This window comes from Lotus japonicus, chromosome 3, assembly GCF_012489685.1.
Source record: "Lotus japonicus ecotype B-129 chromosome 3, LjGifu_v1.2".
NCBI lineage: Eukaryota > Viridiplantae > Streptophyta > Magnoliopsida > Fabales > Fabaceae > Lotus > Lotus japonicus.
Window position 1 is genome coordinate 40,830,146 of NC_080043.1, and position 17,889 is coordinate 40,848,034.

At 38.1% G+C, this 17,889-nt stretch overlaps 1 protein-coding gene across 3 annotated transcripts; it reads right to left on the minus strand.

Moving 5' to 3' along the window:
* Window positions 1-12,332: 12,332 nt before the first annotated feature.
* On the minus strand, window positions 12,333-17,397 carry LOC130742679 (uncharacterized). 3 transcript variants are annotated; one of them, XM_057594781.1, is made up of 8 exons: window positions 17,053-17,393; window positions 16,231-16,343; window positions 16,072-16,121; window positions 14,539-14,772; window positions 14,223-14,375; window positions 13,495-13,590; window positions 13,395-13,415; window positions 12,333-12,769 (listed from the first exon to the last, which is right to left on the minus strand). In XM_057594781.1, the coding sequence occupies exons 1-8, from the start codon at window positions 17,379-17,381 to the stop codon at window positions 12,602-12,604; spliced, it is 1,164 nt and encodes a 387-aa protein (XP_057450764.1). In that variant the 5' UTR covers window positions 17,382-17,393; the 3' UTR covers window positions 12,333-12,601. The 3 variants fall into 3 exon arrangements, with proteins under 3 accessions (XP_057450764.1, XP_057450766.1, XP_057450765.1); XM_057594783.1 differs by having other exon boundaries at window positions 16,231-16,338; window positions 17,053-17,191; XM_057594782.1 differs by having other exon boundaries at window positions 12,602-12,807; window positions 17,053-17,397.
* Between the last annotated feature and the right edge of the window lie 492 nt (window positions 17,398-17,889).

Genomic DNA, 17,889 nt, shown 5'->3' on the forward strand with positions numbered 1-17,889 from the left:
CAATCTTTCTTGCCAGAAGGTTCAGGTAGCTTTTGAACGATCCCTTGGTAGTCCTCAAGGTGCGTCTGCGTTGGATAGCAGAGGACACTAGCGTCTGAAGACGCCTCTTTCTTGCTTGAGAAAAATAGTGAACAGTACCGGATCTGCTTGCCTTCTTAGTGCTTGCTTTCGTGAACGGTTTGAGAGTAGAAGTCATATGCTCATCGGCAATCAATGACTTAGGTAAAGATTGAACAAGTTGGAATGCAGAGGCATTCTCTTGTGCAACGACAGTTTGGTCAGTGATGAAAGCAGTGTTCATGGTAGGGTTTGGTTGAGATGTGAGTGGTTCATTTGTTGTTTCAGTCAAGGGTTCATTGAGGTTTGTGTTTGGTGGGAGTTTTGGCAATGGTTCAGTGTGGTGTTGTGAGTGTGTTGGAGAGGAGTGTGGTGTTGGAGTATTGTCAACAAACAGTGAATCCATAAATTCTTTGTTGGACATTTCAGAAGGAATTTCTTGATAAGGTAAGAGAGAGTTTGCTAACCTTGTGTGAAGGACAAAGTCCTCATCAAGGAAGGGCTCCTCAGGTTCAGCAGAGAGAATCTTCCTTTTCTGATATGCAGGTTGTGGTTCAACAGTAACATGAGATTCTTCAAATTGCTTCCTCAATCTCTTTAGCTTTTTGGGTTCAGCATTCTTGACAGTCGGAGAACCTTTTCCTGATCTGGTTCTTGAAGCGATGGGGTTGGATTGAGACTGCAATGGTTCACCACTCTTCACAATCTTGATTCGAACAGACTGTTCTTCCTCGACCTCAGGGAACGGTGCAATGCGGAGAGTTGCAGGAACAGTTCTCTTGGACGGTTCCTTCTTTGACACATCGGACAGTTCTGTCAGATTTTTCTTCCTTGTCTGGACAGTCTGTTCATCAGATACCTTTTCTTTTCCTCTGGTGTTTTTCCTTGTTCTGGGCAAGTATTCTTCAGGAACATCAGAGGCATCAAAGGGAATGTGCATTTTGCTCACATCTCCCAGTCTGATCGGTGAAGGAAAGATCACATCTTCATTCAAGCGATCCTCTGATTCCAGAAACTCTTTGATAACACCTTTCTTTTCGAGAATAACGGTCAGCAGCGAGCCAAAAGGAAGGTATCCTTGGCTTTTCTCCAGATAGTTGATCAAGTAGTTCCACATCAAGTGTGCAGGGTTAATTTTCACTCTTTTCAAGATCTTGTACAATGCGTACCTTGCATGCGCATTTACATAATTTCTTGCACCATCCTTTGGTAAGACAACCTTGCTAATCACAGCATTGTTGAACTTGACATCATCAATGAGATTGCCCACTTCCACAGTCAGTGGTTCCTCTTGGTTCTTCCAAATGCACTTCCAGTCATCAACTTTCGCAAACCAATTTGGGGAATATTTTTCACCAACTTCCAACTTCACATTCAGTGCTTCAGCCATGTCGTTGAGAGTCACTAAGATGATCTTGTCATTTACTTTGGACTTAATGACTTGTCTGTGATTTATCACAACGGCGCAGTCATAAAATTCCTTTACCAAAGGCACATACACTTCGCGCTGAGCCATGGTGTACACGGTCTCCCAGTCCTGATGAAGTAAGTCTGCAAGCCCAGCCATCTTCACGAAGGCAAACACCTTCAGATCAAAGTACCTTGGGGACACAAGAGAGTTGTCACCCAGTTTCTCAGTTTTCACGGCTCCAACCTCCTTGAGTTGAACAGAGCGTTGGCGGTTGATCCTCTCTGATCTCCTCTGGATGATCTTCATTTCTTCAGCAGAGTAAGGTGTTTTACCACCTTTCTTGGATTGGGCCTTAGATTTGGAAGGGGCTTTGGAAGAGGTAGCAAGAACTCCGGCCATTTGGGAATGAGAGGAAGTTTCAGAGACGGCTTAGGGTTTCTTTACTTGGAAGAGAGAGAGAGTAAGTGTCAAATGAAGTGAGGTGAAAGAGAGAGAAGGAAATCTTTTGGATATATTTGATTTGGAATAAGGAATGGCAGTTTTGGGTGGTGTGCAGATGGCGGTTTTCTTTTCATGAGAGAGAAACTATTAAACAATTGAGCAGTTGAGACCACGCGCGTTAAAAGTAAGAGAGATAACTGCTTCGCATTTAATGTGATGGGACCTTTCAAAGTTCACTGTTGTAGCACGTGCAAGAGTAATGATGCATTGAACTAAACAATGTCTTTGCCAGCTGTTAACCAAACGATATAGATTTCCTGAGAGCAACTTCATTGAACGGAGAGTTGTTGAACGATTTGATCTACTGGTTGAACAGTGAGGAGACAGAACAGTGCGGATGTTCTTCGAAGAACGAAACCTGCAAAATAGAAACCTTTGTTTCCATACCTTTTATTGAGCAGAGAGCATATTTATCCTTGTTCTTAGATCTGAGAATCTGCCTTCTAAAAGAGGTTTCGTGAGTATGTCAGCAAGTTGATCTTCTGTGTGTATATGAGATATATCAATGTTTCCCTTTGCCACAAGGTCTCTAATGAAATGATGTTTGATCTCAATGTGCTTTGTTCTTGAATGCTGAACTGGATTCTTGGCAATATTGATGGCACTTGTGTTATCACATAAAAGAGGTATCTTGTTTTCATGAATGTTGTAATCCTCAAGTTGATGTTTTATCCATAGGAGTTGTGTACAACAAGAACTTGCTGCCACATATTCAGCTTCAGCAGTGGATAAGGAAATAGTGCTTTGACGTTTACTTGTCCAGGATACTAAACAGTTTCCCAGAAAGTGACATCCTCCACTAGTGCTTTTCCGTTCAACTCGATCACCAGCATAATCCGCATCACAAAATCCTTTCAACCTGAAATCTTCACCTTTCTCATATAATAGACCAAGATTAGCAGTACCAATTAAATATCTAAAGATTCGCTTAACAGCACTAAGATGAGATTGCTGTGGGTTTACCTGAAACCTTGCACATAGACAAACACTAAACATTATGTCTGGTCTGCTGGACGTTAAATAAAGAAGTGAACCAATCATCCCTCTGTACGATGTTGGATCAACTGGTGAGCTTTCATCACTTTTGTCCAGAACAGTGTTGGGATACATAGGAGTACTCATCTCATTTGACTTGTGCATGTTGTATTTCTTGAGCATATCCTTTATGTACTTGGACTGATGTATGAAGATCTTGTCTTTCTCTTGCTTGATTTGAAGTCCCAGAAAGAATTTCAGTTCTCCCATCATACTCATTTCAAATTCACTTTGCATGAGAGTAGAAAATTCTTTACACAGTTTATCGCTAGTTGCACCGAAGATGATATCATCAACATACAATTGTACAAGGATGTAGTCGTCCTTCAATTGCTTCCTGAAGAGGGTGTTGTCAATCTTTCCTCTTGAAAAACCATTCTTCATGAGAAAGTTGCTTAGACGATCATACCAAGCCCTTGGGGCTTGTTTTAAACCGTACAGAGCTTTCTTCAACCTGTACACGTAGTCTGGAGTGGATGGTTCTTCAAAGCCTGGAGGTTGCTTCACATAGACTTCCTCTTCAATTACTCCGTTCAGAAAGGCGCTTTTGACATCCATTTGATATAGCTTGATGGAATGTTGACATGCAAAAGCTAGGAGTATCCTTATTGCTTCAATTCTTGCAACTGGTGCGAACGTTTCAGTGTAGTCAATTCCTTCTTGTTGGTTGTAACCTTGTGCTACTAGTCTCGCTTTGTTTCTAGTGACTTTCCCATTTTCATCCATCTTGTTTCTGAAGACCCATTTAGTACCAATGATAGATTTTCCAGTTGGTCTTGGAACTAGGGTCCATACTTGACTTCTTTCAAATTGATTTAGTTCTTCTTGCATAGCCAGAATCCATCCTTCATCATGTAGAGCCTCTTCAACGTTCTTTGGTTCAATCTCTGAGATGAATGCACTGTTTGATTCTTCTCTGAATGCTGATCTGGTCTTTACTCTTTCTAATATACTTCCAATGATTTGCTCTGGTGGATGATCACTTCTGTACTTCCACTCCTTTGGAAGTGAGATTCCGCTTGAAGTCATGACTTGGTCAGACTGTTCAGGAATAGTACCAGGAGGTGACGGAGATTGATCTTCATGAACTGATTCTGATGGTTGAGCTCTCGTTGTGTCGTCATCTGCTTCATCATGATCTGATAGGTCTAGATTGAGAAAATCTCTTTCTAAACGATCAACGGCCTTGATTGAACTATCATCGAACTTGACATTGATAGATTCTTCAACAACTTTTGTTCTTGAGTTGTAAACTCTATAGGCTTTGGAGTGAGAAGAATATCCAAGGAGAATTCCTTGATCAGACTTATTGTCAAATTTTCCGATGTTGTCCTTGGTGTTGAGAATGTAACACTTGCATCCAAATGGATGAAAGTACGATACAGTTGGCTTTCTATCTTTCCATAGTTCATATGGAGTCTTTTTCAACATGGGTCGCATAGATATTCTATTCTGAATGTAGCATGCAGTTTCAATAGCTTCAGCCCAGAAATACTTTGGTAGGGAAGTTTCACTGAGCATTGTCCTTGCCATTTCTTGAAGTGATCTGTTCTTCCGTTCAGCTACACCGTTTTGCTGTGGTGTCCTTGGAGCTGAGAACTGATGGCTGATACCTTCTTGTGCACAGAATTTTTCAAAATCTTCATTCACAAACTCTCCTCCTCTGTCACTGCGAATGGCTGTGATGCAGTAGCCCTTTTCATTTTGAACTCTTTTGCTGAAGATCTTGAATGCTTGGAATGTTTCATCCTTGCTTCTTAGGAAGTAGACCCAACAGAATCTTGTGTAGTCATCGATAATGACAAAACAAAATCTTTTTCCAGAAACACTAGCTACCCTAGTGGGACCAAACAAATCCATATGTAAAAGGTCCAGAGGTTTGCTAGTACTGACAAAGTTTTTAGCACGACAGGAGGTACGATGCTGTTTGCTTTGAGTACATGCAGAACATGTAGCATCAGATTTAATAGATAGTTTTGGCAAACCACGTACTAAGTCATTACTTATGATTTTAGTAATGGTCCTTAAGGATGCATGCCCTAGCTTCCTATGCCAAAGCCATGTATTATCCTCTGATGATACTAGACAAGTTACATTTTGATTTGCTAGGTTTTCCAAGTTCGTCTTATATAGATTCCCTTGTCTCTGAGCTTCAAAGATGATTTTGTCATCGGAATCAGTAACACTACACTTCACTTTATTAAAGGAAACAGTGAATCCACTATCACATAATTGACTTATGCTAAGTAGATTATGTTTTAACCCTTCAACTAATAAGACATTATTAATTACTGGAAGAGGTTCCTTACCAACAGTACCTTCTCCAACAATGAATCCTTTTTTATTTCCACCAAAGGTTACAAATCCACCATCAGATCTAACTTGAATCTTGGGGAACATAGACTTTTCTCCCGTCATATGACGCGAGCATCCACTGTCCAGGTACCATTGTTGGCGTTTCCTTCGTTCTGTTAAGTAAATCTGCAACAGAAATTATTGATTTCTTAGGTACCCAGATTTTCTTGGGTCCTATAGGGTTAGTTGCACGCTTGGGAGGAATCTTCTTCTCATAGAAGATTTTCTTTCCTTCCCTTTCTATTGAACAGTTCACAACAAATTTAGATTCACTATCAATAGAAGAAGTAAACGATATATCAGACATAGTTTCATTAGACGGTTCACTGCTGTCAAAACCCAGACCACTTTTATCATATAAGTCTCTACTGTTTCCACATAGTTTAACTAAGTTGTCATGCCCTATTGTGAAAGTAGATAAATCATCAATCAAAACTTTGATTCTTTTCTTTAAAGCAGATACTTCCATTGTGGAGTCTTGTTTCTTTAAAAACTCATTTTCATGAATAATGGAATCTTTTTCTTTTAAAACTTTCTCATGTTCTTTTTGCAACTTGGAAAACTGTTTCTTCAGGTTCTTGTATTTTTCAGATAAAGTGTAAGAATGTTCAAGCAGTTCATTAAACTCTTCTTCAAGATTTTCAGATCTTACCTCATCATCTTCATCATCATCTGATCCATCTACTGAAGCCATGAGAGCGAATAGAGATTCTTCATCTTCTTCTTCCTCGTCATCTTCAGAGTTGTTTTCAGAATCATCCCAGCCAGTTACTAGAGCTTTCTTCTTCTTGTAGAATGGTTTCCTGACAGGCTTTTTAGCTAGTCTAGGACAGTCTGGTTTGATGTGACCTGGCTTTTTGCATTCGAAACATGTAATGTTGCTTTTGTCTGCAGTTGAGGTGCTTTCACCTTTGTGTGGAAAGGATTTCTTTTTCTGACTTGATTCTCTTTTGTTGTCCTTCTTCAGGCCTTTTCCTCTTTGTTGTTTGATCCACATCTTTTTGAACTTTCTGTTGAACAGTGCTTGCTCATCATCGGACAGTTCTTCTGAGGAATCTTCTTCATCAGACATTTCTTTCGTCTGACTGTTTTTGGAGATGTTAGCTTTGAAGGCGATGCTTTTCTGCTTCTTTAGGCTTTCATCTTGAGAAAGTTCAATCTCATGAACCTTCAGAGATCCCAGGAGATCTTCAAGTTTTAGTGTGCTAAGATCTCTTGCTTCTTGGATAGCAGTAACTTTGGGTCTCCATCTTTTAGGAAGGCACCTCAGTATTTTTGTGATTTGATCAATGTGTGCGTATGTGCGATCGAGATTTCGAAGACCATTGATAATGGTTTGAAATCTTGCGAACATTTCATCAATGGTTTCATTTTCCTTCATTTTGAAGGTTTCATATTCAGCCACTAGTAAACTTACTTTGGCTTGACGTACATTTGCTGTACCTTCATAGGCAAGCCCTAGAGCTTCCCATACTTCTTTGGCAGTTGCGAGTCCATCAACTTTGTCCAACTGAGCTTTGCTTAAGGCACATAAGCGAAATAGTTTTGCCTTTGAATTGAGTTGATAGTCTTTGCGTTGAGCTTCTGTCAGCTGATCTTTCTTGATGGGTTCACCAGCGTCATCTTTATAGACGATGTTGCCATTTTCAATGATATCCCACAGCTTGTAGCTTGAGGATTCTATGAAAAGTTGCATGTGCGTCTTCCAGTAGGGATATTCGGTTCCATCAAAGAAAGGAGGCTTGTTGGTGGATGAGCCCGTAGCGATAGCTTGATCTTCTGCCATGGATCTTTACTCTACACCTGTTAAGATGTTAGTTCTAGAGCCTAAGCTCTGATGCCAATTGATATGTAAATAAGTAACACAAGAAAGGGGGGGTTTGAATTGTGTTCTTAAAAATTACTTGTTAAAACTTTAGTTTATGAAAAGAAGATAAGTTCTTAAGAAAATTGTTCTGGTGACTTTTCAAAAACTGTTTAGTGCAGCGGAAGTAAGTAAATAAAGCAGAACGATCAGCACACAGGAATTTATACTGGTTCACCCTAAACGATTGGGCTACGTCCAGTACTTGGCCACCACCAAGATTTTCACTAGCAAGTATCAAGGACTTCTCCAATACAAGTATTAGACAGGACTTCTCCAAGTATTATCACGGACTTCTCCAAGTATTGTACAGGACTCCTCCTAGTATTATCACGGACTTCTCCAAGTATTGTACAGGACTCCTCCTAGTATTATCACGGACTTCTCCAAGTATTGTACAGGACTCCTCCTACAATCAACAAGATTGTTTGGCTCTACAAGAAATCTCTTCTCAAAAGAGTTGGTGTAGACAATTTATGGCACTGGAACTCTCAAGTGTTTTGGGTTCTGAAAGGACGTTGGAATACACAAGAGTTCAGAATCTAAGAGAGAAGTAAGAGAAGAGGTTTGACTCTTTTAAGGTTTGGTATTCTCTCTTGATTTAGCAGAGGTATGAGATCGGATTTGACTCTTAGGAAATCTGCTGTGAGCTTTTAATGCTTTGAAGAATGTTTTGATTAATTGCTCTGAGTTCTTTCTTTTCTTGCAATAAATTTTTTTTTCTTCTTTTCTTCTTCAATCTTCAGATATGTCCTTTATATATGATCTTGCTAGTTGTGTAGCCGTTGAGACACAAAATCTGGCCGTTGTTTGTAGCCGTTGTGAGTGTCATCTAACCATTGATTCAAATCTCCGGTTGGTAGCTTCATTAAATGCATGCTGCTGTTCAAAACTATCCTTTAGCCAAAAAGGTGTACTTTGTCAGCTAGTAGGTGGTGATAGCTTTGGGCTACTTTGCAGAAGAGAGACATTTTGGAAAAGTGATGTTGACGTGTTGTCCTTTTTCCTCTTCATTGGTCATCGAGACTTCTCTCTTCAAAGATAAATCAGTTTGCACGTGACCAGATTAGTTTCCTTCTGACTAAAGCATGGGGCAAATAGTTGAGATACAATTTTGACTTTCCCGCTCAAAGACTTCTTCTGAAATTCTGAGGTATGACGGGGCATAAAACGATACAGAATAAGTGTCTTCCTTGTTTACTGGACGATGCGGTCATATCTTGCGTAAACTTCTTTTTCCTTATAAGGCTTAGACATATTCGTTGAAGCATGCGACCTTATAATATATATTTCCTGAAAAATGTCATTAACATCTGGAATTAGATTTTAGTATAGAAAGGTATTTATAAAAATTGTTAGGATCAAAATAAGATTGAAACACGTTGTAACACGTTTGAACTTAACATGTTCTAGTCTAAGGTCTATCAATGGATAATAAGCACACTAAATAAACCCTAGCTGAGCTAAGAGAATATAAATGATGTAAGAATAAGGAATAATCTCATTAATGATCAAAGAAAAGGTACATAGTACAAGGTGAGGACACCCCCTTTTATAGTAGGAGTGGTCCTTATCTAGAATATTGAGTGAATCACCATTTTGGTCCCTAAGAATGAATGCGTCGGTCATAATAGTCCCTTGAAATCATTAATGGTTAAAAAAATCCCTGTAAGTGTTGACGTCGGTCAAAGTAGTCCCTATTTAAGTTTAGCCGTTAGTCCCTGGGACGGAAAATGTCCATGTGTCACGTAGGTTTCAATTTGGTCCCCGACATTATCAATTTAGTCCCTGACACGTAATTAAATAAAAAATATGAATTAAAAATTAATCAGTCTATTAAAAAAATTAATTATTAAAGAAATTAAAATTAAAATTATTAATTAAAAATTCTTGATTTCCAATTTCAGAAATTTCTAAACTAAAATAACCTTCATCTTCATCCCTCTAGAAACCTGGAAAATCCCTAATCAAACTCCTCCAAGAAAAAACATGAATTACATATCAAGCTTCATTCTTCTACTGTAAAAGAACAAAAACATGCCCAAACCTCTTTCTATCCCTTTGCCGTAAATCCATCCTCTCCACCCTTTCACTCTTTTTTTTTTCTTTAAAGAAAATAAACTCTCTTCCCTTTCTACTATGTCCGTATAAGAAAACCACCACCAAATCTTCTCATTTGAATTCCATCACCTTTCTTCTGGGTTTCTTTTCATCTCCTCCCCCTTCTTCCTCAATCCCTCCTTCACCCAATCCCCAAAAACCCAGATTTGAGAAAGTTAACAACTTTTTTCTCCCATTTTTCTTCCAAGATCCAGCAAGATAGGAACCCATAAACATCAGAGGATGAGGAACAAGGAAAAAGATGAGGAAAGAAAACATTTTTCTTCCAGATCCAGCAAGGGTGAACCCCAAATCACCATCACAAAGCCATGATTTGTGGTTATGCTTGGAAGAGGAAGATGAAGAGGTCGTGGTTTTGATCTCCTCTTCCGATCTGCTCCAATTTTCATTCGATCTGTACCCAACCTTCAATGAAAATAACTTCTTCACACCCAACCCTCAAAACGCAGAACGTGACCCTTCCTTCCTCCATTATGGGTCGGGTCGTTTTGGTTTAGGGGTTCTAAGCGACGTATTAGAGTTCATGGGTGTTGCAGAGCTTATTACGTCGGTGAGGGCGAATGGTAGGTCCTGGGCGGATCTTGGAGTTCTGGATCTTTTTTTTTTGAATGATGATGAAGCTTCTTCATATTTGGTGATATGTAAAGGTTGAATTTTTCTATTGCATAACATTCGATATGTACCAAAGGAGTTTGAATCATGTATTTAGTGTGGTTTTTCATGACGCAAGGTTAAATTTTTTTCCCAGATTTGTAATCTTCCATGTAACTTTAGTTATGTGGTGGGATTTCTTGCTAGCCATATAAGTTTTTTCCATTTCAAGTTTGGTTTTTTACTGGATTTACTGTTATCCTTCTAGGTTTTAATGTTACTGATAATGAATAAGATGGTAATTAATATTTAAAAAAAAGACTCTGATTAATTTTTTTATTTTTTTATTCATAATTCTATTTTCTTAATTTTTAATTCATATTTTTTTATTTAATTACGTATCAGGGACTATATTGATAATGTCGGGGACCAAATTGAAACCCACGTGGCACATAACGTGACACATGGACATTTTCCGTCCCAGGGACTAACGGCTAAACTTAAATAGGGACTACTTTAACCGACGTCAACACTTACAGGGATTTTTTTAACCATTAATGATTTCAAGGGACTATTATGACCGACGCCTTCATTCTTAGGGACCAAAATGGTGATTCACTCCTAGAATATTCTTGGATTTGGGCCTTACATACAAGACCCAAATCCCAATGTAAAATAAGACAAATACATATACCACCAATATGAATAAGACAAAGTAGGCTTGGGTCCACATTTGTACGCTGGGACCTACATCCTTACCACGTGCTCAGTCGCTATCTTAGATCCTCGCCCAAAGGGTATCAATCTTTACTGGGCGGGCTTATGGGCTTGTATTAGCCCGCTCGGTCCAGTCTTCTTGCACATTTCACTTTTATAAATGTTTTTAAAACTACATGTAGCACGCACTCAACACATTTTTCATTGATTGTAGACCATTGAACCTAAGAATTCACATAAGAGGACCTAATCCAAGTCTCAGATTGCTCATAAGATCTATTTGTCTGCATGTGTGATTTTCATGATCACTCATTTAACTAAAATTATGTAGTGGAAAGTAAAGAGTCAAAATTCTCCTTCATGTTTCTTTTTTCGCTCATTCCTAAAAGTGAGTCTCCGCTGATCTCCCCATCATGTCACTGACGCTCTACCCGGTAGTTTGGAGGTGTTTTCTCCTCGTTCTACCATTTTCAGTAAAAAAAAAAATCCCCAATTTTTTTTTCAATGTAAACAACATTTTTTAGGCCGGAATATGCCTTTTATCCAATCTTTATTTTGCGTTGGCCATCCAGTTGGATAATGTGCAGCCAATATGCAGATGGCTTTAACGTAGAATAACCACAAAGAATATTGTTGTCTTCTTTCCCTGCTTATCCATTCCCATATTAGAGAATGCACTGTTGCCTTGTTTTCTACGTAACCTTATCCTTCTTCCTGCTCTTCGTCGTCTTATACTATCTAAGGCAACAGCCAACAAGCTAATGAAGCATTAAATTCAGAAAAAAAAGTGGCTTAACAAAATAAAGGGTGGGAAAAGCCAAAGAGCTAAGACATTTTTGCTTTAGTGACTCATGCTTCAAGTTTAATTTATTACAAAAAGAAAAAAAAAGTTCACAAAAAATTAGAAAATAAATGGGAGTTTTCAGATCTTTTAAGGGTATTCTCATCCAGACTTAATCTACATGTTACCATCATTCTAGCGAAAGGAGATGTTTACCAGGAAGATAATCTTGCAACATTTTCTAAACATTTCATCTTGGAAGGAATTTCCAAAATCCAAAGATAGATACATATCCTCATTAGAAGGCATTTGAAATATGTCTGGATAGATTCAATTGAAGTAAACTTTGTAACCTCCTTTATAATATAGAATGGTAATTGGTTGCATAATGTATAATTACCAGCGCTAATCTTATTGCTAAATAATCCAGTTGGTTTCAGTTGGAGTCAAAAGGGATATCATTTCAGCACTTTTGAGCTGTGTTGTTACTGTTGTGACACAAAAGCTTAGATAATAAAGTTAATTTCGTTGGTTTGTCCTCATAACTTAAAAAAAAAATGTAAAAATGGAAGTTTGATCCCCAAACACCCTAATACTCCATCCAATTCATACTTTCCATTTAATTCTCTTTCCACTATTTGTCTGCCATGTGTGTTTGGATACAATTTGAATGAAGTGTGAATGTTTTCATACTAATATATAAAAGGAGTTGTGTTCATCTTTTATCCTGAATGTATAGTTTATTTACATTGGTTTTAACGGATATCTAAACATAACATCCACTTCTTCAAATTCTTGAAGGATTGAAACTTTATACATCATACATGTTTCACATTTGGCAGCTATAAGAACATAATACTACACACCCAAAAATGAGGGAAAAGTAAACAAAAAAATAGTTAAGAAAAAACCATAATACTACATCTGATGAATTACAAATGTTTTGATCAGCTTGAAAGAACATTTCAGAATGATCCATGGATAAATAATTCTAATAATTTTGGACCACATTCTTCAACTGAACGTACACGGTACATCTACCAGTTTTAGACACTGTAACTATCTAGAATAGGACACAACACAATAATTGCACAAGGGCAAACGTGCTTGAAGCCAAAATCAAGAAGACGTTTATGCACCAAAAAAGAAAAGGAAAATTCAAGATATTTCATATAGGCACAGTTGCCGTTATAGTCACGTGCCTGGGGTCAGTAAGAATTGATGTTATGTTCACAAAACCAGCTTCTCTCAGTGTTCCATCCATGTCAGTCAAGTAGTACTCATCAAGAAAGGGTTCTGTGCTCTTCATCAATGTAAACAGAACTGGAGACAATTCCTACGACACACAGAAAAAACAGAAGTTTGATGATGTTCCTACATGGACAACATGGAAAGCCATTCTATCAGATTCAGATCTACCATCATAATCAAAGTGAAAAGCATAAGCATTATTACGAGTTATGTTCCTGGCTAAGTAATGTTCAAAATGATGACAACTATGCTTCTGGTACAAACTACAAAATAATGAAAGATGATCCATATTGATGTTATGGAGCACTCCAAATTGTCAGCACAAAATTTCAACTTTATATTGTTCTCTAGTGAGATTTCAACTTAACAATAAATGGAAGCTCAGTAAGAACTGAGAACATATTAGAAATAAGTAGTAAGTTCCTCAAATATCAACTTAATGATTTGCCATGGGTGGTGAGAATTTTAAAGAGTATCTATATATGGTGGACCATCCTCAACCCAAATTTTGGTCCTGTAACCTAGGATTTGCTACAAAGATCAAGCAGTTACCAAAGGGAACTAGTGCCACTTTAGCTATAGTACTTGAGTTCATTTATGCATCTTTACACTGGTTAATACACAAAGGTTTAACACAATAAAAGAAAAAGATATGTAAAACTTTATGTATTGATTAATAAATAAGATCAAACAGAAAAGCTGGAAAGTACCTGTAGGACCTTCGACTTCGGCTGCAGAAGTAAAAAATAATAGTATTTAGTGTTTCTCATAGGAGCATAAAACCCAAAAAAAACTCATGATATTATATACCGAATTATCTGTCATAGCTAGCGTCCCTCCAGGCCGAAGCAGGCGGAATGCTTCCCTTACTAAATTCACTATAGCTCTCGTAGGACATTCATGCAGCTGCATAAATTTAGAGAATTAAGACATTGAAATCCACTAAATATCTTATCAAAATTAGTGTTAGAGCAATCTATCTATGATATATTATTTGACATGGGATCAACATTCAGAAGAGGTCATCACTGAGCTGCAGGAAAAGCACCTAGAGTTTGTTACTTTAATTTCATGACACCTTTCCTTGTAATACAGTGATAAATCCAAAACATCTTAGAAAGACTCCACCACTTGAGAATCTGAACATATTTAACCCAGTTTTCAAGTGGTAAAAGCTGATGGACATGTAGGAGCAGGTGCAGAAAAAAAATTTGCCGATCAAAACAAAAAAACATGTTCACTATGAAAAGATTACTCTGTTATATTGTGATATTAAATTGGAAATCGACAATTGATTTAATGCAAAAACACTGAAAACTCTAGAGAGTTCAGTGCTTCAATTCAATTATATGAATATTCAAAATCCATAAACCTTAAGGCCTTGTATTGCAGTCATCATATAAAAAATCAAGCAATAATGTCCGTAACAGGACTTATTCTCACTTTTTAATGACCATATTAAGATAAAATGTATATAGAAAAAGCACATTCTCTGAAATTTTAAAGGAGGACAAAATAGGGAAAAGAAAAGGACATACCACATAAGCAATTGATACAATGTCAAATGATTTAGAAGGCAAGCCTGTGTCTTCTCCCTTTGCATGTATCCATTTAATTGGAAACTTTCTAGGATTTCCATTCTTTTCCTTATGCTGAGCCACAGCTAGAAAATAGGGTGACAGATCTAGCCCCTGGAACAAACATATCAATCACAATGCACATCAATACCAAGCATAAGGCTTCTTTTGTTCTTGGTTATTTTAAGTTGATCAAGAATGAATTTATGTTATGATGATTCTTCAATCTCCATCATTACATCGTGTTGAGAACAATTTCATCCATTAACTCACTCACGGTGACTTTGGCTGTAGGGAATTTGTCTGCGAGATATCTTGAGCTTACACCAACAGAGCATCCAATATCTAGAATGTCATCAATCATGGATGTTTGTGAATACTGCATGTGGTGTTGTTCAATTGCACGAAGCCAATTTCCACGCAGTACCTGATTTGCTTCATCTACCGAAGAAGCATCAGGAATTGTTCTTTTCACCATTGACATTGTAGCAGCCTCAGCTTCTGCCGCTGCCTATCATCATAGAGCACAGATTTTATAACAAGTTTATTGAAATTTTACCAAGGCACTAACAGTAATTACTAATAGGAATCCACCCACAAAATAGTCTCTAAAACTGAAGGGCTAGTCAATAAGAAACCTAAAATTAAAATGATAGCTAAAGAACAAATGAAGAAGAACCAACATGGGAAAATCTCATAAAATTGTCAATAGAATGCAAAAACAGATACTAATGTGATACCCTCTCATCTGGTCGGATTAAGAAACCTACCCTCAACCAGGGTACCCCGAGTCCAACCAGGACTTATACCTTCCAAACCAGGGTATCCTGAGTCCGACCCGAGCGTATACACGCTCGGAAGACCCATCAAGGGCTAAGCACCCTTCTTATCTCTTCTCCCATCCATGTTCTCCCTTTTGATTACAATTGCAGGGACCACGAGAGACAATAAAGAAGAAACAGATCCCTAAAGCATAGAAATCAGGAATGGCATGGAACAGAGATTCGCAGGACAAAGGGAATAATAGTACGTAGGAAAGAAACACGCAGGAGGACGCGTTGCCTGGCGGCTGACTCACTGAAACGAGGAAAGAGACAAGAAGTCAATAACACTAAGTGACAAAACCAAGGAAGTAATTGGGCCGAAGTAGGAAGAGTCCAACAGAGAAGATAAAAGAGACCAAGAAGACGAAGAGAGGCATGTTCACCTGTCACCACATAGGGTCATTGTAACAGTGACTAAGGTTTCTCCCCCCCCCCCCCCCACTTAGCCTATCACTGTACTCTGTAACCTTTGTGAGAACAATCAGTAAGTTTGATAGGCGCACAAAATGAACAAATGCTTTACCCAAAGCATTTTAGAAAGATGAAGAAGGTCCCATAAAAGAGAAAAATGTGGGTCAACAAACATTTGTCAGTTATGTTTGTTACCACCCTTATCTTGGATAGATGCAAGGTCAGAAGGCATAGTCACATATTTACAACTATAAGGTGCAACTTTTAGCACAACTCACCTACCTATAAATAGAATCAGAAATTTTCCGATGTTGTTGCCTTGTCTATATTCCAATGGCAGAAAAACATCATCAAAGTTTCATTTGAGTACTAATATATTAAAATTTATGGAAGTATTAAAAAAACTCCAGGGACGGTATGTGCATAAGACCAAAAAAAGTCTGCAGTAACAACCACAACCAGTTTACCTACCTAAACAAACATGCTATAAGTTGTATGATTATATATTATCAAGATAGGAGTGACCAAATTAAAGCATCCATCGGCCTATGGGAAAGTTCAGAATTACCACTTACCAACCATGTAAGATTGCCCTCATCATACGCATGGAATGGATTCAAATAATCTGCACAGTGAATAAAGTATCCCCTCCATCAATATACTTGAACACACATTAGTAAAGACAAAATAAGTAGAAGGTAAGCACTAAAAACCAAAAATTCATATAAACTTACAATCCGGATATACTAAAGAGCGGTTTTGAATGCTGTCCAACTCCCTGTACACTTCGGACTCTAAAATCTCTTTGGTCATTTCCCTCCAAGGTATGTTGTTCTTCTCAGCTGTACTGTGCATTCACATATATCCAAAAAAATCACATTCACTTTCCAACAAAGACACACTTAGCACAACTTCATTTCACCATTCATTAGCACATGGCTATAATGAAAGTCCAACCTAACATAACACAACAGGAAAAGTCTTTCCCCCACTACATGAGGTACCTGCATCAAACTAGAAGCATAGCCAACATGATATGCCAAAAAACCAACACAACACATCTTCAAAGAGAAAAAGGAGAAAAAGTATCTCATGTTAGAAATATAATAAAAAATCATTCATGTGTCCTTTACCTGCTTAATTTTTTGGGAGAATTGATTCATGATTCGTATTAGAGTCTATATGACTAATTGATCTAGAGTTCAATCCTTATTGCCCTCGTTATTCACATAAAAAATTCAATTTCATCACATGGCAGGTGGACCTATGCATTGCCCACATTTCAAGCCCAAGACGCTCTTGTGTGAAGAGGCATGTCAGAAATATAATATCAAATCATTCATGTGTCATTTACCCGATTGCTTAAGCTTTTAGGACATGTCATTCATCATAGACCAATATACAAATGCTTCTACTCCACAAACAAAATTTTACATAAACATAAACTCAAACACTAAACATGCAGCAATGAATAAACTGCAGAGTAACCATTTAACAGGAAAAAAAACTAACACCAACTAACTGAAGAATCGAAAATGGGAGAGGAAATGATGAACCTTATCAGAACCTGCCTAGCACCGAGCTTGAGGAAAGAGTATAAGGGCTTGAAGGAGATAAGAGCTCGAACCAAACGAGACAGGGGGGTCTCTCCAGTCCACTTGGGTCGAACCAAATTTCCTTCTTCATAACCACCTGTTTGGACTCCACCGCTGGCCACGGCGGTGGTTGTGTCGGTGTTAACCGCCCAGTGCCGCCATTTCGCTGCCCTCGCCGTTGCGGTGGCGTTACCGTTCGTGGAGATTATCGCAGGGAGGTTCTGAAGTGGGGACGACAGAGACATTCTGTGTTGTGTGTGTGGTGTGGAAGGGACAGACCACAGTGACATAATCTCACACACCCATAATGTCTCGCCACGTGGTGTTTGAACAAACAAAATATAATATCCTTCCTTTTTTTCAAAACCATTTGTTTCAATAAATGAACTAATGAAGAGGTTATCAGTTAATATTATTGTACCGGTAAATAATAAGGGTCCGTTTGGTGTGACGTATAGTATAAGGTTTGATAGTATAAGACCTGATAGTATTAGGCCTGATAGTATAAGCTCTGATAACTTTCTTATACTATCCAGCGTTTGACCATACTCTGTATACTTTACTATATCGTTTAAATTAATGCAATTTTATGTTTAATGAAGTATTGAATAGTGATATATAATAAAAATTAAATATGTAGGTGATTATAACGGTGGTGGCGGTGATGATGGAAGTGGTGGTAGGTTGGTGGTGGTGGTGGCAATGGTGGTAGGTTGGTGTTGGTGGCGGTGGTGGTGACAGTGGAGATAGGTTGGTGGTGGTGGTGGCAGCGATGGTGGTTGTGGTGGTGGTGGTGGT